Here is a 26,042-nt window from a genome sequence, read left to right as displayed (position 1 = left end):
AGTGAGAAAGTGAGTATTTATTTTGACTCGTCAACTGAGGCTTATAAAAGTTTTTTATTTATTAATTGAAATGATCCCTCAAAAGTGCTAAAGGAAACTTACATTCAGTGCACCTAAAGGGAGAAAATAGTATGTCGAAAACCTTAATACATATTAGTCTATGTGAAGGAATTCATTTTAGTACCTTAATTAATTGCGATCAAATACGTAACACGGACGATCTTAACAATATTTAATGTCAATATTGCTAATAACAAATATCCTTAATGGTGGCAGTAAAATGATGTTACTTTTTAAAAGTACAGTACATCTCAATTAAAAGTGAGGGATGTTAATTTTCCCTTGTCAAATAACTAAGATAAATCAACCCACGTCCAGGAGAATGTAAACCAGGCTTACTCATGAAGGAGGGACTTCAGCCCAAAAACGTCCTTAAGCCCAATCATTTATTAATTCTTTCCACAGTTTTTCCTAACTGTGAGTTGTGGGATGTCACTTTCAGGTGCACAATGTAGTTTTAGGAGAGAAGTGTACAGATTCGGTGGTATATTTTCATAACTCTATACACAAACTGTCCTCAGAGGAAGATTTGGTCCCTGGAACAATGTTTGGAGATGATGGGCGACCACAAAATTTAAACCATAACTCTCCTGGTAGCTTTTTAGCTCTAAACAGTGTTCCAGGGTCCACATTTTTTTCCTTCAGTAAAGATACTGTATTCAGTATAGAAACTTTAGCATAGACTTGTTTCACTTATTCAACTTTCACATTTTTCCACCAAAACTCAATAAAGTCAATTCATTCATTTAAAACTCAATAGTGCACCTGGATTTAGCATACTGTGGAATCTTATGCTTATCTTATTAGTGCTTGTTAAGAAGCTGCCAACATGATTCTTTCATAACTGAATCATTACCACAGATCTGTATAGCACAATTTAAAAAAGCCAATTGTGGGAACAAGAAAAACAGCTTTAGCGCAGAAAACAAATTATTAAATGCACACATCTCTTGAGACAGTAGATAGCTTTCACATGATAAATAAGAAACACAAAGTGTTATAAGAATCAAAAAAAATATTTTATTATCCAAATATCTTTATCTGTCAAAGTTTTAAACACAGTATGTAGTATAAAATCAGAACAAAGAGTGAACCATTCAGAGTTTTGCACAAAAACATCAACAAGCACATTTATTAAAGATGAAGCAACATGCATGCTTGAGTTTTTTTTTAACCTGGTTTTAACTCCGACTCTTACAAATTACTTGCTTTTAAAGAGACAGTTAAAGACAGTTTCAAAAACCCGACACAAGATGAATTATATGGCAAACGCTGAACAAAATAAAAGGCTTTTTTTTTGTATGAAACATGGTATCATCATTTTCTGCTGTGCAACTTTGGAACAAATGGTTTTTATACAGCCATGTTTATCAAGAAAGTTCAATGAACATTTGTGCTGTTTGATACAGGTTATATTAAACATTCTTTCGCATAACATTATAAAAGCACATTTCGACAATTTGTCTAATTCAGAAGTAGCTCTTCTTACTTATTGTTCCATATTTGATATTTTAAATAAACGTGATATGCTGTGCCCTCCAGGAGTACAGGTAGTTTCATCGAAAAAGACCAGCTGTCTTTGTGTCTGTAAAACTCTGGGTCCTGCCCAGCAACTAATCCACAGAAATAAACTTGAATATAATGCAAATCATAAAAATAAAAACTTGCTTCAACTCAGTCATTCTAAAATGTTATTTACATAAATCCTGTACATTTGAGATTGTAGCCCCTGAATCCAAGTAACAAAGTTTAAGAACATGTGTTCAGAGCATGACGTGTATAAAAGATAAGTTCAATCAAATAAGAACAAAATGAAGATGTTTTAAGAGTAAAAAATATAATGAATTTGTTTCAATAACCCTCTATTTCTCCTACTCTCGAGGAAGAAAAAGTTTTCCAATCATTGTCCAGCCACAAAACATACATTGACTTAGATCGACATGATGAATGATACATCATGTGTCAAAGTGGCACTCAGGAAATGGCAATCCAGTTTGAATGACCCTAGAAACTCTGGTGTGGCCTTCATAATCATTCTATACAGCAGGAAAAGATTTAAAATGTTTACAATATAATGTATGGATCCTGTATTCATAAAAAGTGCAACACAAACTTTCATTACTGGACTGTATGATGTTCATTATCATGGACAAAGATTACGCGCATATTTATGTACAATATTACATTAATATTTCATTTTGTGTGCAATATTACTTTTCCACTTTGGGCTTTATTATATTCATTGTGCAATAATCTTCTCACAACACTTTGACTTTCATGTACAACATCACGTTTCTTTATAATCATGTAAAATTCCCATAAATATGGAACATTGTAATCCAGGTTATGTTCCAACTATCGCTGACCTGTCTGCACACTTCAATTGTGGGACCCTTAGAGGTCATGTGGTAGGGTAGGTAGCCTGGGTTTGTCAATACTACTATCAATCAATGCCATTAAAGTACTTGTTGTACTTAGCTTCCTCTGTCACTTGTACCATTTTACCCACAGTTTGTCTAAACATCATCCACTTAAAACTGTTCATATGTTGTGTTTTGCTTTTCATACATTTGAGGCTCTTATGTTCTCCCCAGAGCCTTGGTCACTCAAAAGCCATAATTGATTCCTTTTATTTCTTATGCCAGAAGTTTGGATGCTTGGCCCATCTTATTGAATTCTGACACAGGTTTGTCCATAATCAGATGTGACATTTGTAAACCTGCGAAAATTCCTTTCAGTCTATGGACTACAAATCACCATCATCAATAGCTTGACACTATCCTTATTCCTCTTGCTAGTCTACCTAGAAGAGGTTCTGTTACTGTCCAACATTACAACTGTTATCTTTCACTTGTTCAGAGTCAATATATTACCATATTTCATTTTGATGATCATAATGGCCATCGAGCTACAATTTGTGGTATCAGGTTTTTTTTTTTTTATTAAATCTGCCAGCCTAGGTTTTTCCTCCTTCTATCCACAGATAAGTTACCTTCACCAATGACTCCAGGGCCAAGAAACAGTTCAAATCCCTACTCTGCCACTTTTCAATATCAGACTTGCTGTATGTCTGCCACAAAATGAGTTAAATCTTGCTTTCTTAATTTTTATAATATGTGTGTATTTTACGAGTACAAAATGTCCTTGGCTGAGCCCCTATAGCTATGTTGATAATGAAGTAATTTGCCTTTATCTATAGCCCAACTGTAGGCTGGGAGGCATATTTTGAGATTTTCTAGTCGTAAGGCAACATAGGAAACATGTAACTTAATGCCTGTTTAAAACATTTGTTCTGAGGCTAAGGCAAAGCTATATAGCATGAAGCACTACAGAGACTACAAATCTATCCATCCTTGTGAAGTTTGGTTGTAATATAGGAGAAATTAAGAGGAATGAAAGCACATTTAATTACAAACACATTTTGAGCCACCTCATTTTTTCCCGTACTACCTGTAACTGTTGTACAAGAATTATAAAAGATACAAGCGGTCAGTTCGTTTGGATCCAAGGTCTACAAAAAGTTATCTCATTACACCCAAAAGTGGTGTGCCGCTGTTCCTCCCTTTTGTATTATGTGGCTTCTGCATGTTAGCTTCAGCAGTAACATGAGGTACAGTTATATCAGGAGTAATTCAGGTCAAATCTGCTGGTGTTTCTGCTTGTTAGTCCGCTGAGTCCTTACTGTCAGAGTGAGGAGAGTAATTCAGTCGATAAGTTCCTGTGAAACATAACAGAGAAATGCAATCATTGTGTTAAAGCACTGAATTACCCAAACAGCTGTATAAATGCAAACAGTATTGCAAACAGTCCTCTTAAAAAAAAGAAAAAGCTATTTTAAGTTGCAAAACGACTTTCAGAACATATTTTCAGACCACATGCTCATCAGGTCCTTTATCTCAGCCTGCCTCCACCTCCCTGTCACACCAGAAAGTGTCTGTGAGACCACAGATTTCCTTTCAATTTAATTAAAGATATTTATCTCTATGAAGGAGAATTGAGGATGGTGGGAGTAAAATTCTGCAGTCAATGTTTCTTGGAGAAACAGAGAATTCAATTTTTACTATTGTAAAGAAAAGTTTGAGTAAAACATCTACTGAAGGTGCACTCACACAAGACACAACTGCCCAGTGCCATGCCGAAGCACGATTCCCCCTCTCCCAAAGGCTGGCCTGCACTGACATTGCTCCAGGACAAGACAAGCATTAGTAAGATTACCTCTTGAACAAACATCACCACCATAAATAGTGTGCTCCGGCAGCACGTCTACTGAGGACCATTTTCACAGTTTGCATAATCCAGATAAAATTCATCGACATTTTTTTCGCGCGCTCACTTATGTGTATGTCGCAATAGATTAAAAAAAATAGAAACAAACACAGTATTCAGGTATCATTTTAACATTTAAGGTGGCTTGATTGATTCACAAATTAAAACACTCCAACGTAACATTTCAGGTGTTGTGCTGAGAAATGCAGATAAGGCCCTCTGGATTTCTAGATTACGTGAGATTATCGATTATACATAATCTTCATGTTGCAATCCCGTTCATTTTAAGTATTAATAGAATTAATGGGAGATCTCACAGCAGCTACTTCTGCGGATAATGATATAAAATGCTGTTCTAATATTATTCAGTTTAAAAGAATGCATACAGAAAAAGTCATGGGAAATGATGATCTTATTGAATCAATCAAACATTAAGATGACTGTAATTGATTGATGTAGTGTGTTTTGTTCATTCAATGAAGTTAGCTATTTGATTTAGTATTACACTAACATATGTTGTATTAAGAAAGGGGGAGGTATTATTAGTTTTCTAATTCCTGCTCCTGTTTGTACATGTACAGTACAAATATTTGTCAAAATAGGCTTTTATGAATGCTGTGACCACTGAAACGTTGCCATTAAATTTTGTTTGCAAAAAATCTTGTCTTTTTTTTGGAGGGGGGGGGTCTCGCCAGTGGCACAGTGGCAGTGCGCGCGACCCCATGTATTGAGGCTCAGTCCTAGCGCAGGCGGCCCGGGTTCGCGTCCGGCCTGTGGCCCATTTCCCGCATGTCTCTCCCCACTCTCTCCACCTTTCCGACTCTGTCCACTTTCCTCCCTCTATAATAAAGGCATAAAGGCCAAAAATAAATCTTTAAAAAAAAGAAGAAAAAAAATCTTGTCTTTTTAGTCTTGGAAAGTCTGTCATTCAGCTCGGGGAACATAAAAAGAACATGTTTGAGACATGTTGGAGGCTCTGAGTGACACATGCAAACTGAAGGAAGAACCTTCCTGTCAGTGTGAACATGGTGCTCAGAACAACAAGCCTGAGATAGTTGGACTCTCATTTTAGGAAGTCATTATCCCTCAATATATTCACAAAGCTTGTATTAGCTATATAATAGCTTATATATTGGGTTTTCGCTACATTTATATTACGGTAATAATATTGCATATATAGTCTGTATGTTTCAAAAACCGAAATAATAAGTTTTTATTGTGTCTTTACAAGAATAAAACACTTTTAAAGGCAGCCTCAAGTCTGCAGTGAGCAGAATTTATAATAAAGTACATTTTTAATAAAAGTATATTTTTTTACAATAATTTATTTGCCAATCTACCAGCAATAATCTTTATGTTATCAGCTGTCCATGGCAGCATGTTCACATTCTAGTTGAAATACTGCTGCATTGTCCTTGAAAAGTTTAATGACATGTCTTTGATTTTTTTTTCTTCTTCATGAAAATTGATTTAAACTTAGTAAAATCTATTTTAAATGGCCCAGTCATAAAATTATTTTTTGTTGAAATAACCCAAAAATTGAAAGAGTTGAAAAAACTCTTTAGAGTTCACAATCTGTCACTGACCTTGCTGTGCTGATCCCATGGAGGGCTGTTTGCACTCCTCTGCTCGATGTCCGTTGGCACCGCAGTTATAACAAGACAGGTTTACTGCTGGCTGTTTCTGCATGCTGTGAGACTGGTAGAAGGCAAAGCCCTGCTGCTGCTGCTCATGAGAAATCGGACTGTTTCCATAGAGGGGAGGCGGCATTTTCACGGGGTAGGAGAAAGAAGTAGCTCCGGTGCCACCAGCACTTGATGAGGTGACCAAGGGACTGAAATGGAAAAGAGGGCCAAGAGTAAAGAGGGAGGGGCAGGCTGAGAACGACTGCAGGTAGCCAGTCGCTGTGTATCCAGGCAACATACTGTAGGCACCACAGTTACCCCGACAACCACAGGAGCTGCAGACACACAGAGACAGGTGGTGACCTGAACTTTGATCCAATAAAGAACCAGAGCAGGAGGAAGAGGAGGGACTAGACGTAGGCTGTGGTAGGTAGTATGGCACTGCATCAATGGGAACACTGTTTGCCGTTGCAACGGAAATAAAGCCTTCACCATTACCTGTGCTGCCAGTCTTTGTGGAAGGACATGAGGAGGATAAGAAAGAAGAGAAAGAGCAGGAGGCAGATGAAGTAGGTGGGGACGAGTAATATCCAGACAAAGAGGGTGATGAAGAGGAAGAGAGGTGAAAGTGCAGAGGGGGATGGGAGACATGGTGCAGGCTGTTGGATGTTGAAGTCAGAGCAGAACTGGTTTCTACCATTAGACCCACGGCACCTCCTGCCATTTCACAACAAATTAACGAGTCCTGTAGTTTGGTGGAGCCATCCATTTTGATCCCGGGGAACAGGTTTTCCACCCTCACACCAATCCCTACATTTAGCCCCTTACTGAATCCGGCACTGGTTGATAGATAGCCAGAGCCCATTGGCTTTGTCCTTTCCTCAGTGCAGAGTGGGGGAGGCCTTGGCTTACGAGGAGAAGTCAAGATGCGGGCTGGGTTTGAGACTGGGGAGAGCAGTGTCTGGGGGTAACTAGCCTGTGGGTGGTAGGGAGACTGTGGGAGGCTGAAGGAGCAGGAGGGAGGGAGAGAGGATGCTGGATCAGTTTGGACAGGTAGGACCTGGGCGGTTGGGCGGCTATAGCCAGTGGGGCAGCTGGAGTTTAACACGAAGTGGCAGGATCTGTCTTTTTCTGGACCAACCCCTGCTGTGTCTGGACCAGACACACCTGTAACACAGATATAGTGTTCTGAAAATAAAAATAATCATAATAATTGGTATCTATTAACGGTATGAACATATGCACAAGCATATCCATCTCCTCCCATTATACAAAAATCATAACAAAAAAACCTTGCAATGGATGCTAACATACTGCCCTGTTGACATCATCTGGAGTTACGACATGTATCTGGCTGCTGGAATTTACCCCTTTAGAATTCACCTCGCCCCTTTGGCTAATCATTGCACAAAATTAAATAACTGATAAACATTAAAGGTCCCTAAGGTCTGTACTGTCCTCAGACAACAGAATCTTGAGCCGCTTTGAGGCAAACAGTTAAGTAACCTTTATTTAACTATTGTTAATCACCGTTTTTTATCAACAAAAAAGTTAACAAATGTCAAGAAAACACTGAAATGTGTTTAAAGTAAACAACTCAGTGATTCAAAAAGCTATACATATCTTGATTTCTTATTAGACAGTTTTTTTGGTCTCTATTAAGTAGAATTTTGTGCCTGTTTTTTTTTATATTTTAACTTATGTGCTGCTGTTCCTCCCTTTTGTATTATGTGGCTTCTGCATGTTAGCTTCAGCAGTAACATGAGGTAAAGTTATATCAGGAATAATGCAGGTTGTCTTTAATGGTATAATTCATGCCAATTTATCAGAGTCGCTCATCTCTTAACCATGAAGGTTAGGGTTTAATCCCCAGCTCCTATAGCCACATGTTCGATGTGTCCTTGGGCAACTTAACCCCAGGTAGCTCCCGCTGCTTTATCAGTGGTGTATAAATGTCTATGAATGGGATACGCTAATACTGAGAGCCACTTTACATGTCATCAGTGTGTGAATAGGTAGGTGTGACCTTCTGTGTAAAAGCGCTTACAACAAGCTTAAGTCCTTTTTCTTAGTTACTATAAATAAAGGTTTACAGAAAAAAAAGTATGTAGCATGTATAGGAGCAATATCACCCCAGGTTAGGGACACAAAAAAGGAAAATTGTCACGATTCCTATCATGACAGGTCCTTCCTTTCCTTTTGTGTGTTGTTTGTATTCCCTGTATGTGATCCTCATGTTTCTTTCCCCTGTCAGTCTGTGTGTAGTGGGCAGGCAGCAGGTGAAGCTCATCTCAATCAACCCTGGCTGTATATAAACTCCAGATTTCCTCTGCATTGTTGCCAGACTCTTCCGTCTCACCAGTGTGGTGATTTTTAAAAAGCTTGTGGCCGTAGTGTTTGATAGCTAAGCTCAGGTTGTTTGATTCTAACTCCTTTGTGGGATCTTCCACTACAGATTCACTTCATATTTACTCACATGCTCAACCGTCTACCTGCCTGCTCCCCCGCTAGGTACTGCTATTCAGGAGACACTAAGGAACAACACTTTAGGATTTTTAGAATAACGTCACGCTTGGACCAAGCACAACTCTTCACCACTGGGATCCCTGGACACATCACCCCTTCCCCCTCACTAACACTGTGTTTTTATCTGATTCTTATTGAAGACACCTGATTGCCACTGGAATCTGAGTCATTGCTTTTGGGTCCTAATCTTTAGAGATCTTAACAAAAATGCCCCCCTATTTGACTGCATGCATAAAACAATAAATCACCTCTTTCGTTTGTTCACAATGTGACGCTGTCTCAGAAGTCAATCGATCGTTATGAACACCCTGACTCATTATTGAAAGTGAGGGTTCTTGAGAGAGTGACAGAAAAGAGTAATTGGAGGGGAAAGAACATGTAAAGAGTGAGAGAACAGGGTGGGAGATGGGGAATATTAGCGTCAGCACCAGAGGATCAGTCTTTCCAATTAAAATGTATGAAATTAATGTATTTTTTTTAAATCTTGGCTGTTTCTTCCCATACTACCAGGAGATGTTAAAAGGCTAATTGAATGTGTAGGATGTAAGATGAATGCATCAGTTGGCATTTTGCACACTCAAATTTGATAATACCTTGTACTTGAACGAGAATTGACTGAATTGACAAGAACTTAGCAGTTAGAGCATTTTAAAAACTTCACCTGTCCTCGTTTTTAGGGTTATGACTGCAAAATTCAATAGTTTTGGGACTTACGCCGATGAATGTCTCTGGTCCTATCATAAGTGGAGTCACAGCATAGTTGTGTTTTGGGGGAGCAGGGGGAGCTTGAGTAGCCTGAGGATGAGCTGATGTCCTTTGAGACAAAGTGATGGTGCGGCACAGCATCCACCTCCACCTGAAGCTCTACGGAAACATGTACACCACAGTTTTGGATTTTGGCAGCTACTATTTTGTCTGGTTTCACATCTATGAATGACTTTAATCTGTGTTAATAATGTTAAATGAGCAGAACTGAGATACATAGGCCTTGTTACCTGCAGTGGAGTTTGGATTTGTTGAATGTCCCATGTGACTTGAAGGGGTCACCCTAGCGATGCTGTTGCAAGACCGCTTCTCAATCTTCATCTCCCTGCTGAAAAACACATTTACAGAGGTTTTATGTATTTTGTGCAACATTAAAGTGTTCACTAAATACAAATGAGAAATTACTTTAAAAACGTAATTAAGCTGTTTAACAAATGTTTATGCGTTCGCTTCCGTAAAAAAGTTAGACAAGAACTTAAAGAGGAAATAGAACGTAATATCTTAAAAACTAGTACAGGCCTTTATTTTCTGTAGTGCTAAATCCTTTAAGTTGTTTACAAGGGTCAAACATTGTCAACCTGTCACCAGCAGGGGGAGACACTGTCTGCCCAGGATCCCTACTGCTCTTTGAAATTGTGTTTGAAAAAAATGTCCCATGGAAAACCACTGCTGGAAATTCCATTTTCAATGTCTTGTTTAAGCATGCTCACACACAAAACACACACACAAGCACGTCTGATGGAAAACTGTTCAAAGTGTGCTTAGATGTCCACAGACAACAGGAGCAGGCTTGCATGTCAGAAACTAAGTTATGTTGTGTGCAAATGTTTGTTTGTGCCTCTATGGGGGTTTGTATATGCTGAGGAGTTGGAGCATATTGACACATCAGCCTGCATGTTCATGTTTGGTGTATTTTTCTGAATGTATTTTTTGCTGTTTATCGTCACAGATGTACACCTTATCTCTGTAGCCCACCTAAAGCTAGTTAACCATTGACACCTTGTGGTCCATTAAAACTATTTATTCAAAGTTGAAAAAAGCAACTGATCGGTCAGTTTATAAATAAGTATATATAAGTATATAAATAAAGATTGATTGATTGATTGATTGATCTCTGTTAGCTTCACAAGGTTTGTGTTGATAATAACAATAAATAAAACCTTGAAACCTTGATAATTTCTATATGGTTTTCTAATCATGTTGTACAATAAAACATATGACTATGAGTGAATCAATAGGAAAAGGAAAGCAATCGGTAGGTCCTGGCCATATGGATTTTCTCTTATCTGTGCCTTTAGTTGCTTTTAATGATATATTGAGAGCTGTGAATATTTTGGTTTGGTGCACTGCACATTTGTCCAAGGTAGTTCCTTAACTTCAGATAACTGTTGAACTCTGATGTAATATAGCTTCATGCCTACTTCAGCTTGTGGAATGTTTAGGGCTGTCACAACACTTTTCTAAGGCTTGATATTAAAGCTGGAACCAGAAGGGTATTATACACTACTCACGGTGACACAAATATAACATTTTGGATACATAAAATCTTACTCTGCTGACTTCTGTAGCTCTAGCTGAGTCTTGAGTTTCTTCTTTGCTCCTTGAGTCAGGTCGTACTTATCAAGGTCTTCCTCTGTCAGTGCTAAAAACTGTAGGTAACAAAGCAAAACAAGGCTTGTGCATTCAGTGATGGAAGTCAAGATTCCTTGATCTTATTTTTATAATCTTCAATGACTTCTAGTTTAAGGGGACAGACATAATTACACACATACCCTACCCTATACGAATACACATTAATAACAGAAGGAACATTGAGTAAAAATATATGAAAGGATAGAACTAAAAGCTCACCCACCTCCTCCATGGTGAGCTGTTTAAAGACTGGGTAATACTTATGGAGCCGGAGCCTGCGGAGCCAGTCCAGGATTCCGTTCTGCTCTGGGCTGTTGGGCTGGGACTGGGATGGTACTTGTGGATGGGACTGGGAACGAGACTGGGAATGGGATTGAGGATATAAAAGGGACTGAGAATGTGAGTGGGATGTTGAACTGGAATGGGGCAGGTAAAGGGTCTGAGGCAGTGCGCTGGACTGACTGCTGGTTTGTGCAGGGAGGTGCTGAGAATAAGAGATGGACTGACCATGTGACTGGGAGGAGGAAGGATCCCCTCCGCAAGCCATTGATCCCTGAATTGGCAAGGCTGGCACAGGGGGAGGGAAAAAGGACAGCTTGGGGGAGTGCTGGGGGGGAGGTATGGAAGAAGGAAGAGGAGGAGGCAGGGAGGACATGTGAGGGGAAGGGTGGGTCAAGACTGAGCTTTGATTGCTGATGACAGGCTGGACACTGGCCACTCTGTATATTGCCCTGAGATGGGAAAGACAGTTCAGAGGGGCAGAAATGATGAAGATGTTGATATTGATGATGATGATGATGATGATAAGTGATAGGAATACAAAGAAAGAGAGAAAAATAACCTACCTGTTGGTTCCTCTGTGCTGAACCATACAGCCAAGATCTGAAGAAGTGAAAACAAAAAAGAGCCTTGTTATCTGCTTCACATCTTCAACAGTTTGAAATTAAAAAAAAACAAATACTGTACATGGAAAATATTTTCTTTACTTCGAGGATCTCTCTATTTCTCTCTCTCTGATGTCAGAGCCCAAATCCATATAACATGAGGGCTCAATCTATAAGTTGAAAATGATGCTGCCAGATCGCAATACTGGTGAACACCTTTCAGAAATGTAGACCAATACTTTGAACATTGCGCTCCACCACCCTTATGAAAAGGAAAAACGTTTTTGGAAAAGGTTTTGTTGGAGTAGGGCTGCCAACAAATAGATGATCAAGCCACTTAACAATGAGGAGATCCTCTTAATTGGTTATTCTGCTGCAGAAAAAAACTGCAATCTTGCACTAAATGAATGAGCTGTACCACAGGTTTATGGGTTACTGCTGAGTCTTTACAGATGAATAGGACATGGGTTTAAAATGTTTTTTTTTTAATGGAAGTGACTCTCTTTTTATTATTCTCTTTTATATTATTTAAAAATATACATATGCACAGCAAAGTGTAAGTTTTTCATGGGTTATCATGTTATTACAATTAATTGTAGCGTACTGTAGCAGCGCTCAGTATGAGTGTATCTGTCATTGAAATGATCCCGACCTGAAACATTACAACTCTTCAGTCCACTTGTTTAGTATTCAAATGAATGCATTGTTGTGTGAACACTGATGAACACTTGGAATGTTAATAAAAAGATTTGATCATAATTGTTTTTATGCACAAATTGGTGCATAAAGACAGATTTTTTTAAAGCCCTCTGTTGGAGGTGGGCCCCCGATTGCCAACAGATATTTTGCACACTGATTTCTGTATTTTTTTAACCTGTACTGGAGACAATTTTTTATGCTGGGTTACACTACTGCAGACATGTTTTGTTGTGATTCTCCATGTTGACTGATTTAGGTCTATGGAGAGAAATAAATTGTATTTTCCTCAGTCTGCAGCACTGGTCTTGTCAAGTGTTTTGGTGAATATGTGCACTTTATCTGTGTAATACAGTACTCCAATCAATGACAAGTTCAATTGTTAAAAGTGATTAAGGTTAAGAACAGCAGTGTTTAACTGGTTTAGACAGTATTAAGTAATATGAAGTCTTTCATATGGTAACAAAATTCGTTTTTATAAATTGGTGTATAGTTTTGACAAGAGTATTACATTAAGCAAAGGGTCTGATGTATTCTGCTAATTGGGTGTTTTTGTTGTGCTAATTGTGTGTAGTGTTTTGAGAAAACGGGAAAATCGTGCTTAAGCAATTCAAAAAAATAAAACTGTAATATAATTCTTGTTTCTGTAGGGTTTCATTTAAGTTCAGACACACACACATATACAGGTTAAAAATGAAGGGACACAAAATACAAGCATGCTTCACAGAGATTTAAACTACTACTGCTGGCTAAAAATACATTGTGATTAAGTCACACCGGTATCAAATACACACAGACCAACACACCAACATGAGGTCATCACACTCAAGCTTTCCAACACAAATACGCCACAATGGATTCCCACACCAGACCAAAATAGACCCCATCAGGTCCCTCTGAAACGCAAACTCAAAAGCCTGCTTACAGTCTCAATTCTCACACTTTTTCACAACCACACACCATCCAAGACCTTTGCACACTTTGCCTGGTTCTTTCCTTTACCTCTTTAGCTCTCTCACTTCTGTATTTCACTTCCAACTCCAATATCTAAACATGAAGTCTTTAATCTTTCTTTTCTTTCACTGTGCCTCGTTGGCACCTTATTGCCCAGCATTTAAAAATAGGGACCATCTGTTATGTATCCCTGCTGCCCACCTAAAGAATGAATTTGTTTCAAAGAATCTGCTGGATCCAATTTCGTGTGAGACGTAGAAAATCTATCCATCATTGTAAAATATTATATTATATAGTATCTCACTTTATAATATTACCATAGTTGGGAGTGATGTTCTTGTGGCTGTGAGTCATTCTTTCAGTTTATCTGTCTTTCTTACTGTCTGTCTAACATCTGTGTCTGCATGTTTAGTGTGAGTGCTTGTTCATTGACTGACTAAGATTAGACTGTCATTAAAAAAAATTAAAATAAAAAAACATATATTATTACAAAGAGTATGGTTAAGTCCCCCTAAAAATGCAACATTTATAAAACAACATTTGATGTGAGTTTCCACTTTATAAAAAAACATTGATTGATTAGTAGCTTCTCTGTTAGTCTTTCTTCTCTGTGCTGTAAATAATACAAATAATTGTTATGCCTTTAAAATCAAAAGTTTTAAAATAAACACCTTTGACAGACAAAAATGACTAAAGACTTACTAGAGCTGGAGGTGAACGGATATGTAGGAGCCACTGGAGCTGTAGGTATAGAGGATGGTAATGGCGGACCACCAGGGGATGGGATGAAGGGGGGGGAGTTGGGTGAGCGGGGCCTGGTGGAGGTGAAAAAAAGCTGGAAACGTTGGTGCTGAAGGACATGGCCGGGCAGAGCTGTAAGACACCTACACACAGGAATACAAAGTACACCAAAGAGGAAGCACAGAAATGTTAACTGGATAGAAAAACTACAAGATGTGTTACAGTAATATGAAACAGTTGCCACTTCAAAGACATAATATCCAGCTCTTAAAAGGAACTCGTTTTCTTTCCAATGTAACTTTTGCTACTTGTGCAGTGCTCATGATGGATTAGGGTCTTGTAATATAGCAATAAGTAAGGTCTTTTACCAGCTTTTTGTAAAACGTCTTAAGATAACACTTGTTAGTAATTGTCGCTACACAAATAAAGATTGATTGATAAATAAGGTGAAATACATAAATGCTCAATCACTTGGAACTAACCTGGGGTCAAGCTCTATGGACTGGGGGAGGTATTTTTCTAATCCTTCATCAGGAAATGCCTGTGACAGCTTAGAGAGAAAAGTTTGACATTAAAAAAAAAATACAAAAACTAAGTTATGGAAAATCTTGTCATTATGTTTGACACTGATGAATTCAAGTATTGAACCTCTTTGAAACACAAACATTTAAAAACACCTTAATTGATAGATTCAAAAGATGTTTTTGCTTGCAACTTTAAAAAAGAAATGTGTATCGGTAGTAATGATTACCTGAGAAAACAGTTCTGTTAGCTCATCCTGAGTTCTGACAATGGATGACACGAAACCATCTGACCACTTGACCTGAAAGGGGGAGGAGTAAAAAGAAATGATAAGGAGAAAGAGATATACGGAGTGATGGAGTAGAAAAAGTATAAATAACAGCTGCAAAGAAATGATGATGAGAGAAAAGTATGATCAGGATCAATAGTACAAGTATAGCTGTGATTAAACTGGACCCACCTCAAACACATATTCACTGATGTCTTCAGACGTGTGCGTTACTCCTCTCAACACCACACTCTCAATTTCCACTGAAAGTAGCAGATTGATTCACAGGCTGATTAACCACACTTTTCACATTTGTAGTACTTGAGTTATTTTATCAAGCGTAACTACAGTGAGCAATATGTGAACTGGCCAGTTGTCTGCACTTTGAGTATTTTCTCATGACTCTACACAGGTTAATATCTACCACAAAGCTTGCTGCTGTATCTGATCATTTCACCTTAACATTACAGCTGTGAGTTTGATGATAAACCTAGTTCACACAGTGATGGGTGCAAATGGAGAGGGCCCCTTATGACAAGACACAATGTGCATCACTCCACAACAGCCCTGTTTTCTGAATATGATTAATGAATCACAATGCTTTTATTTCACATGTGTGAAGGTGAATAGAAACATAGTCGGTCGGACGGACGGACGGACGGACAGACAGACAGATAGAAAGATAGATACTTTATGGATCCCGAGGGACATTCAAGAGCACGGTAGCAACAGTGCAGAAGAAAATGCAAAAATACAACCACATGTTGTATAAAAGCAATATGACTGTAGAGGTTGTGATCACGTACTGAATATAAGCACAGCTGTGATTATCTTGGACACTTGCCCAGCAGCTTATGATTACGACTCACAGCTAATATTCAGTACGAAATAACGCCCTCTCATGAAATATTGTTTAACTATTTCTATATTCTTTCTCTGTCCTTTTTTATCATAGTGTTAGTGTGTTGGTAAAACAAAACAAAAAAGTAATCATAAAAGCAACAAATGTGTGTGTGTGTGTGTGTTTGTGTGTGTTTGTGTGTGTGTGTGTGTGTGTGTGTGTGTGTGTGTGTGTGTGTGTGTGTGTGTGTGTGTGTGTGTGAGCATGTGTGTGTGTGTGTCTGTTTTGGTGACAACTATGTGGGGTAGTGAAATAGTGGAGTATTGTGTTACAGACAGATGCAGGGGACCAAAGACAACAACAGACTGGACAGTGAAAATTAAAACTACAAATACAGTTTTGCAATAAAATCTTACAATTACATTTTTAAAACTGGAACTCTAAATCTCCATCAGTAAATGATCTGATACCAGATTGTCATATTGATTTACTTTGTTAAACTAAAACCTGGCTGTCTCAGGATAAATACATTAGTTCAAATAAGTTCACACCTCCCAGTCATTTTAATACCTGGAGAAACTGGCCGAGGTGATGGAGTGGCAGCTATTTTTAATTCTAGGCTTCCAATTTAACCCTCGGCCAAAGCTGAATTATACTTCTTTTGAAAGCATTGTTCTTGGTCTCTCACTTCCAGTCTGCCCTCCTGACCCTTAATCAGAGTTTCGATCAAAATGTTTATCAAAAGTCCTGAGCACCAATAAAATATTTATTGTAGGTGATTTCAATAATCATGTGGATGTTGATAACAGCACGTTTTAATGTCGGTGTAAAATTCACTTGGCTTCACCCAGAGTGTAAAACAACCACACCCTCAAACTTGTTTCTGCAAATAGCCTTGAAATCGATAACCAAGCATTTTTTTCCAGAAAATCTTCAATTATCAGATTATTTCTTAATTAACTCTGACGTCCTCCTACTAGACTGTCACTTTTAATCAACACAAGTGTATGGAAGCGCATGTCAAAGTTCTTAGGTTGTAAAAAAAAACAAAACATTCACAGACGTTGGGTGTTTTTTTTGGGGACTACAATGTTGCTCTAAGTTCCACAAACCCTGCCAACCCAAGTTGTCCTTGATATCAACTAGTACTAACTAACTACGAATGAGAAGTTGTATGAATTATGCAAAAAGATTAAACCTCTCATAAAGAGCACCAAAGGCTAGCCTAGCAGATGGTCCACCGAGGCACAACAGTAGGCATTTTATTAGATTAGGAAACATTATTGATAAAGGGCTACACGGCGGTACACAAGATACATAGCATAATTCAACAGCTTGCTCAAAGTTTCAGTTGTTTTAACTACATTTTCATGTACTTAAATAAATCATGTACTTATAATGACTTTCTACATTTCAGCTTCGTCCCTCTTTTACACTCACGTGCAGGCTGATGCAGACACCCACGCGCATGTACGCACGCACACACAAACACACACACACACACACACACACACACAAACACAAGCCTAGGGGCAGCATTCTTTGAGCTTAGTTTTAGTGTTCAGAAGATATGACAGCATGCCATATCTTGCTCTACCAGACTTAACTGGGTGTATAACATAACACTCCGACTTCATATTGATACGCACACTTGGAGGGTACAGTGGAGGCCATGCATACATTATAGTCAGGTGGAAGCACTCTAATACCTGATGAAAATGGCTCACCTTTTCCTGCCTGTACCAGGTCGATTTTGCTTTGTGCTGCTGAGTCAGGACCCTGCCCAGCAGGTAGAGGAGTAGAGGTATGAGGAGGAGGGGGGGGTGGTGGAGGAGGGAGAGGAGGGGGAGGCGGAGGGAGGTCTGACAGAGGAGAAACTAGTTCCTGGCTGACCACTTGATCTCGACGTCCTACGGTGACCCCAGAAACCAGCCCTGCAACTGTGTTGGCCTCTCTTCTTTGACTCTGGAATGTAGGGGCGAAAGACAGTAAAAAAAAAGGGAGGTTAGAACCATAGAGCAAAGGTCAGGAGTAAATGAATTCAGGACAGAAAAGAATTACATAAACTCAAGTATAACTTGTTTGCGAAAAAACATGTTTGTGGTACCTTTAAAAAAAGTGTCCTGTCCTCAAGGTTTTTCTTTTTTGGGTTAACAGAAAAAAGTTGATTGTTAATCCTGCTTCTTCTGTGGTTTCAAAGTCATATTCCTAACAGTTCTGCAGAGGAAACCCTGAGAAAATCTCTGTTCCGGACTGGCATGCTTAAAATAAAGCTCTTTTTTATATCTTGTGAGAAGACCACTATGTTTTGTGTCTGGCATGTTCTCTTGACATTTTCTTGTATTAACATGAAGTGCTCACTGGTTGGTACCTTGTATTTGTATTTAAAAAAAACCCAGCAGTCTCAATTCATGTATAGTCATATTGACGTTGGCAAAAATAGTTTGAAACAAACCCGGCCCCGGTGAAATATGAGTTTCATAACCCTGCTCTAAATGCTATCTTAATAAAAACATAAATATACCATTCTATCAACGTTAGCAGCGTGTGGCTCTCTGTTCCACCAAACACACAGCATGTGGCAGTAGGTCTGAAAACAATAAAGTGTGCTTCTGCCACATCTGCATGTTACTTGCCCAGCCTGCCAACTGTATTTTTTTGCAGATGGCAAGGAGTTTGCTGCTGCAATGTAGCTAAAAAGAACTAATTTGGTCAACATGAACCAGCCTGAAAGATTAAAAGGAAAAAAACAGAAAAAAAACAGACAAATTAGTATTGTTGAAATTTAGTTACGATATACTCTTGTTAATGTCCCTGAACTTGGCTAGCAGTAATCATATGGTAGAAACACATAAAAACTTTAGACTGAAATCAACCACTTCTTACTCTCTCACAAACATCAGTATAGCTCTGTTATTTATGTATGTAAATTAGGCACTCTAATATAACTGTCTATAACACTGAACCTCACACACAAAATTCTGCTGAAATGAAATTCAACTCAGCACCCAGCTGCTTCATGTTAGAATAAGGTCATGCAAGTTGTTTTTAAATCCAGGAGGAGGAGACTCCATGCAGGCAGAGTAGCACAGTAAGTAAAGAGCTGTAGTTTAATGTAGCTTTATAAAGACATAATGTAACTAATAAGATACCAAAATATAATGCCATTTACACCTAAGTAGTTACAACAATAATGAAAATCTTCACATTTGATGTTAAGAAATACCAAAAAGAATTGACCAATTCGCTCTCTTTTTACAAAATGTATACCAAAAAACTGTTGGAAAATAGCTGTTGACAATGCCAGCATTACATTTCATTACCTTTCACTTGACTTTAAGGCAGCAATTAAGAGCAAAGTGACTGTTTTCAGAAAAGTTTCTTCAGAACAAAAAAAGCTGAGAAAACTGTCAATACTCTAATTCCGCTCTGTCTGCCCTAACCCTAACAGAATTTATTTTGGTCCGCACCAGGACTTAAACCGGCGAAACCTCCGGTTCCCAATACAAGTCCATGCGTCCTATAATCATATAGGCTAACCAACATTACTATCAGTTCAGTTTGACTTTGGCGCCCTAGAAGGTCTCTGAATTCAACTGCACTGCCCTCAAACCGCATTTGCCCGCATTTGTTGGCAAAAGGAAAGTCGTCTGTAGGGTAATTTGTGCTACCTGAGATAGCTTTGTAAGGATCTAAACTTATAAAACCAATTGGAGATCGACAAGGAAACTGACACATTCTTGCTGTAAAATGCATTTATTCATTTTTTAAACCTGAGACATAATTGTTGTACCCTGCAATCTGTTGTAAATAACATCTGCAGGGATTTACACTCTGCCATCAGAAATTTAATTTCCAATCATGAAACAGATCATATTACAAACTTGCTGGCTGATAGTGTAACTGTAGTTGCAACTGTCCAACATCAGCATAGCAATGTGTCCCACCTGCAGGTTACTGTATCGCAAAGGTTTCTCCAACCCGTAAAAACCTGTCTAATAATTACTCTGTTTCTGTTTTTCTCTTCCTGGCTTCCTCATTCGCTGTCTTATTCTGTATCTTAGCCTCAGCCATTATCAAACAGTGCCAAAAATAGGCTTTTTAGCCGAAGGCTGGTGGTGAACCAGTGTCATATAGCCGTACGCATTTCCCGTGAGACTACCCTTCCCCGCTTCCAAAATGACAGCGCCATAAACAGGTGGCCTGGAAACTCTGTGGAAATGGGAGAGAAACCATTCTCCCTGATAAAATTAATTGTAATATGAGAATGATTATTTTTAAGTGGAAAAGTAACATTTTGTTGCTTTACATTGAAGGAAGAAAAATATGGCTCCAATCTGTAAAATGTTTTAATAAATTCACCAACAAGCTGTTATCTATGTCTTTACATTTGGTAGACAGAACAAGCCCCAATGTTTGTATGAATGAATGTATGCAACAATATCTGAAGACACCAAACCAAACAATACATTAAAGGTAGAGTCAGCAGCATTATAAGTTGCAGCTTGTAAACACAACAACTGGACACCTCTCCCTGGGCTCATCACCCCAAAGAGCACACACTCACTGCAAACTACCACACAAAGAGGGACCCATAAGTGATGACTGAGGTGCATTACTTTTGTATAAGTTTACATTTGATCTTTGAGTAAAACGTTACTGACTATCTAAAATAAAGGTTCTTCTTCTACTGAGCAAAGAGTCAAGCGTTTCACACTTGCTTTTACACTATAGCATTGTGGCTATTTTAAACCATGTAAGGAGATGCATGCCTTACTAAAGATTGCTTAGCTGTCAACTTTGTTTGAAATTTCTCTGGTCAACAATGAAACCTGTCATCTCCTCTTGAGCGCTGAGGGAAGGAAAGAGAGCTGGGGAGAGAGAGTGAGAGCATTTATAACTTCCTGGGGATTCACTAGGGACACACACACATGCATGGGCACACCCTCCCACACACACACACAAACATAGAGGCCCTTGCACACACACACACACACACACACACACACACACATAAACACACCACAGAGGGTTGATTTCAGCATTGAGAAATGTGCTGACCTGCACTAAGCAGGAGCCAAGGGCAACAAAACACTAAATACAAACGCTCCTGTCGAGGCAGGGTACTTTCCCTTCACTGCTCACACATGTTTAAGCAGTGTGCTTGCCTGCCTGTGTGTGAGCATGTAAGTGTTTATTAATTTCTGTGTGAATGAATGGAAGAAAGTAAATTCAACATAATGTGTGTTAAACTTTTTCCATTTCCATTTCTTTAACAGCATGCCTTAACTCCAGATTATACGCCTGCACAATACAATCTGCAATGTGCAATAAAAATAAATAAGCCATGATTAAGCATTTCTCCTTCTTCCTGCTGCTCAATATGTGTTGCAAAGAAAAGCAAAAATTATGATAAAACAAATCATAACTTCGTCCAAATGGCAGAATTTTTCATTTGTCAGGGATAGACCTTCATCCACCAAATTGTCTCTGTTCTTCTGTTGTTTTTCATCTAGTAATCCATACAACTTTCATATCAAAACAAAACGTGTAATGCTGTGTTCCAATTGAACTGGGAAGTGGGAAATTCCCAGTCGGAAGTGTCAACTGCAACGCCTCCTGAAGTCGTATTTACTAGCCCAAGTTAGAATCCAACATGGCTGCTACGTGTGTACGTCATCAACCGTAAGTTAAAGCTGCAACTATAGTGTTTATTCGCTGCTTGCTCCTCTTTTTGTGTACTTAAATCAATGACAGCGATAGTATTGTGCGTTTGCATCTGTGGACAATCTCTTTCTTGAGCGCTTATTGTTTTCTTTTCTGAAGCGCTCTGCAGATATATCCCCCCCTTCTCCATAACTCCCAGCTGTTCTATCGGGAGCATTTTCTTTAAAACGTTTACATTATTTAAATTAAAAACGCACCTCCAGCAAACAACACAGATGTGGATACCTCAGTAGTTGTTGGTTTTTACCATTGAAGACCCCAGGATGGCTAGGACTTCGTCTCGAGAATTACACCCTCTTCTAAATGACGTTTGTTTACCAACTCTTGTCTTCGGGCTCAACTTTTATGAAATGATTACAAGGTTTATCAAGAGGCTATGCGATTGTCTGAAGTCTTCTTCATGAACTTCAGAGTACAGAGCAAATGTTAACATACTGTATAATTCTCCTCTACTATGTTCTTTATTGTAAAATGTGCTTTGAATGTGGTCCTTGGCACTCTTGGGAGAGGAGACAGCCTGAAGCTTATTGTGCATATTATAACCTGGAGCATAAATCAGTGCCTCTAAAACTGCACAACCATTGTGGTTGGTGTAGTTAACCGTTTATTACCAGTTACAACCATTAAGGCTGGAGTGTGAAGAGATGTATGGTCTGTGATGATCCCACAACCACGGGATCCTGAGCCATTCAAACTTTATTTTCCCATTGCCATCATGGGGTATGTAAAAGTATAACACATTGGACACTTGGACTTTTTTTTGGTCTATGCTAGGCCAATATGTTACCATATTCATGCCTTTAGAGATCTCCTGAGATTTAGTTAAGCTGGAGAGATGGGTCCTATAAAAATAATATGGACAACAGACTCTATAAGGGCTCAGACCTATTCATTGGATTCATTATTCATTGGACACAAACATTCCAAGCACTGAGCAAAGCTTAAAAAAAAATGTTGCTAAGAATATAGCACAAGATGTGTTCCTCAGAAAGAGTGTGCAGATGCAAGCAAGCAGTCTCTGTTTCTCCCAGTTTCATGGGTGTCAAGTGGAGTTAGAGATGTGGTTAAAACAAAGAGCAGTTCAATCAATCAAAGCTCTGTTGCGAAACTTCTCATCCCACAGAAATACATCACACAGTAAATCATCCTCAGAGATTATTACTTTTGTAAGATTCTCAACTGAAAACAAAAGTTTGATCTCAGAGCTTTTCATCTTATTTTCAATTACCAATACAATTATTCAGTTGTGTTTGTTTGTTGCTTTTCCATCAAATTATAATACATTCAGAAAACTAACAGAACCACAGACTGGCAAATACATCTTGTGTTTTTTCTTGAAGAATTGCTGCTGTTTTATGCACATTTCTAAAGTAAACTTTTGTTGTGAATAGTCCATACCTTGTGCCAGCAGGGGCAGTGTGTATGGCAGGTTTGGCTGGCAGGCATAGGCAGGTGAGAAGCACTGGCATCAGGCAAGGAGCAGGAAGTGAGGGGCAATGAGGCCAATGGCAGGGAAGCAGGCTTGCTGTGATCATGGGGAAGAGGCTGAGTATAACAGGTGGCTGCTTTATCATTGCTAGGGCCTGCTGGTGGAGTCTCTGCTCCTCTTGCTGCTTCAGTGCTCACCTGCAACCACCAACATGCTGAGTAAAATACCAAAGGAGATAGACAGCTTAAAAGTAAGATGTTCAGTTATGTCATCTCATGATTAACTAATGTCTAGTATTTTCATTACAATATTTATTATGTTATTGTCTCATACCAACCTTTGTTAAAGTGTAAACTGACCTATCAGAAATGCATTTAGGTGACTATTGCCATTTTCACTTACTCCAACTACCCCTAACCCAATAGTTTTCAAACCAGATGTCAAGTCATTTTCATCATACACATTTCTCCTGAACAGTTCAAGAAAATGTACGTTACTTGGATTTCTGAATTAGTACTGTTTAGTTTTGAAAAGTTGAATGTAAAGCTTGGTAAATTGAAATCCTTAACAAAAACGTTTTAACTTCGAAGCACTGTAAAATAGTTGCATAAAGATAACGTTGTGAGTATTCAGTGTTGATGTGGAGAAAAAAACAGATTGGAAATCAGGAAAACACTTTAAGAGTCAGTACAATTTTGACAAAACATGTTAAATGACATGTTTTAGCAATTACTCATTTTGGAAAACGTGTCTTTAATGCTCAAAAAATACAAATGTTAGAAGAATAGTATTAAAAACAGGCAATTTAGCATGCTTTAAATGTGGATCATGAAAACCAATATGATAAAACAATGTCAAGAATTATTTTTGTTACAATTTACCCACTCACTTATGAGCACCAAATGCTTTTCTCTCCAACTTCTTTTTAGAATTTGGATTGGATGGGTTGGAGATAAAAACAGGGCAGGTAATGGCAAGAGCAAGGCGTTGTTTCATCCCAGTCTATCGTTGCCTTTGAAACAAGGAATTGAATCTCACTAAACCCTCTCCCAGTATACAGTCAAGACTCAATCATACTGCAAAGACAACACAAACAAAGAAAAACTTTGTTCATGTCTTTAGTGGATAAACAGCACTGACTTAGAATTTAGAATATATTATATTTAATGTATGCTGTTTATTTATCACGTAATTACAATGCTAAATAGCTAATATTTCCCAAGCTAAAACTGTCAAATGGAATAGTATGGCATATTAATTAACTGATAATTATTAAAATGATTAAAGTTCCTACTTTGAAACCTATCCTTCACTTTACATCTGATTGTGTAGACAAATGATTCTATTAAATAATTTTAATAAATAGTTTTAAAAATGTTTGATTCCCTTATAAGCCTGACTTTCCGATTCCAAGTTGTTTTTTATAGGCCTATGCAACAGATGTAATCTATACTCCTGGTAACCACTAAAGTGTTAGGTGTGAGCTTATGAATGGCTCTGTACTTTGTGCATCTCTCTCACCTGCAAGATCTCTTGGATTTGGCTGAGCTGCTGTCTCAGTACTTGCTTCTGGTGGAAGCTGAAGGCTGGGTGATGAGAAGCCATAGTGAATAGTAAGAGGAACTGCTCCTCTGTTCTCCCGTCGTTAAGCGCCAGGCCGTAATTATTGATCACAGAGTCAATGTGAGTCAGGGTCCGATACAGAACCCCTGCCGCCTCCCTATTGTCCGAGCCCAGCAGGGCGAGGGACACCAGCAGCTTACTGCGCACCACCTCCTCCGTGATGTTGGTGAGGCCAGATAGGTCGATGGGGTTGTTGGCCTTGATCTCTGCATCCCGAAGTGAGTGGTAGTCCTTGCGGGCCAAGTCTTCCAGGCAGGAGCCGAGGAAGCGCAGTTCTACGGGAACGCAGAGGTCCAGAAGGCCGCACAGGAACTCTGCACGTTGGGCTGAGGTGAGGAAAGAGAACCAGCGGTACACCCCCTCCCTCTGAACACAGCTCCGGCTTTCCACCATAGTCTCATACACTTTAACGCAATAACTGCACCGAGAGCAAACTTTATAACAAGTTTGAATGCGAACGCGCGTAATTGCTCGGGCGCGCGCAAGCAGCGTTCTTTTTAAGGGCCATAAAGTTCAAGCTTTGTTTGTCAACTTTCAGTTTTATCAATGTCTGTTACTATTGTGTTTTTTTTCCACAAAGGGGAGACTACACAGCCATTAAACGAAAGTAGAGACAGACAGCTGCACGCCTTTCAGGACGTCATTCTTACCAAGTCCAAGTGTCTGGTTTGCATTGAAGAAGCAGCACGGCAGCCAGGAGTCCCTCCACCGTGTCCCTCTCCGCCGGTCGGACCGTCCCCCCCCCCAGCCCCCCAAAAGTACAGAAACAGCTCCAGCAGATTGACAGAGATAATCAAAACACTCTGTCACATTCAAGTGATCGCCCAAACAAAGGCTTTTTCACATGAGCTACCCCTCCTGTACATAACAAAAAGATCCCTCTCCATAAAGTTGTGCCTCCGTCCTCATGGTTTTCCACAGCATGCGAGAGGAGCCGTCGGCCAAGATCCCAGCCGCTAGTCGGTGCTTTGGTTGACGTTTATAAACAAAATAGTAGTGGCCCGAAGCTACTACTGATGCTGCCAATGGATATAACATTATTACATTCTCGGTACATTACCTCATCGGACGCCGATGTGGACAACGTTCAGAGTCCGACATAAAACACAACCATCTGTAAAAGTTTGTGACTGCATTTCTCGAAACATGTAGGCTTCAACGTGCCCTGCAAACTACCGTTAGTCTTGAAATGGAGTAAAACAAAGCTCTTAACTTTATCCCAACTCTGGAAGCAAGAAAAGCCCACCTTACAGGAAATGACTTTTCTGATTGGCTGCGAATCCTTTCAATCTTCAAAGCTTCATTCGTGATTGGCTCAATGAATGTCCGCTCACTTACACCATCCTCTCCAAGGAATAATTGTCTCTGCTGAGTTACTTAGACTTTAAAATGACAGATAGCTTACACGTTAAATTGACGATACTGAAGTAGTCTACCTAGGCTACTTGCTATAAATTCCCAGCCCCCCCTCCCCCCAACTCAT

General features: G+C 39.0%; 1 protein-coding gene across 1 annotated transcript; it reads right to left on the bottom strand.

Moving 5' to 3' along the window:
* Positions 1 to 1,057: 1,057 nt before the first annotated feature.
* Positions 1,058 to 26,042, bottom strand: zcchc14 (zinc finger, CCHC domain containing 14). The gene is made up of 14 exons (XM_079345241.1): positions 24,458 to 26,042; positions 22,906 to 23,133; positions 17,508 to 17,745; positions 15,132 to 15,202; positions 14,901 to 14,972; positions 14,632 to 14,699; positions 14,111 to 14,292; positions 11,720 to 11,756; positions 11,098 to 11,605; positions 10,794 to 10,891; positions 9,473 to 9,570; positions 9,192 to 9,341; positions 5,913 to 7,118; positions 1,058 to 3,778 (listed from the first exon to the last, which is right to left on the bottom strand). The coding sequence occupies exons 1-14, from the start codon at positions 24,950 to 24,952 to the stop codon at positions 3,723 to 3,725; spliced, it is 3,507 nt and encodes a 1,168-aa protein (XP_079201367.1). The 5' UTR covers positions 24,953 to 26,042; the 3' UTR covers positions 1,058 to 3,722.

The sequence above is a fragment of the Symphodus melops genome, assembly GCF_947650265.1.
Source record: "Symphodus melops genome assembly, chromosome: 6".
NCBI lineage: Eukaryota > Metazoa > Chordata > Actinopteri > Labriformes > Labridae > Symphodus > Symphodus melops.
The sequence above is the reverse complement of the archived record's forward strand: the minus strand, read 5'-3'. Positions and strand labels throughout refer to the sequence as shown.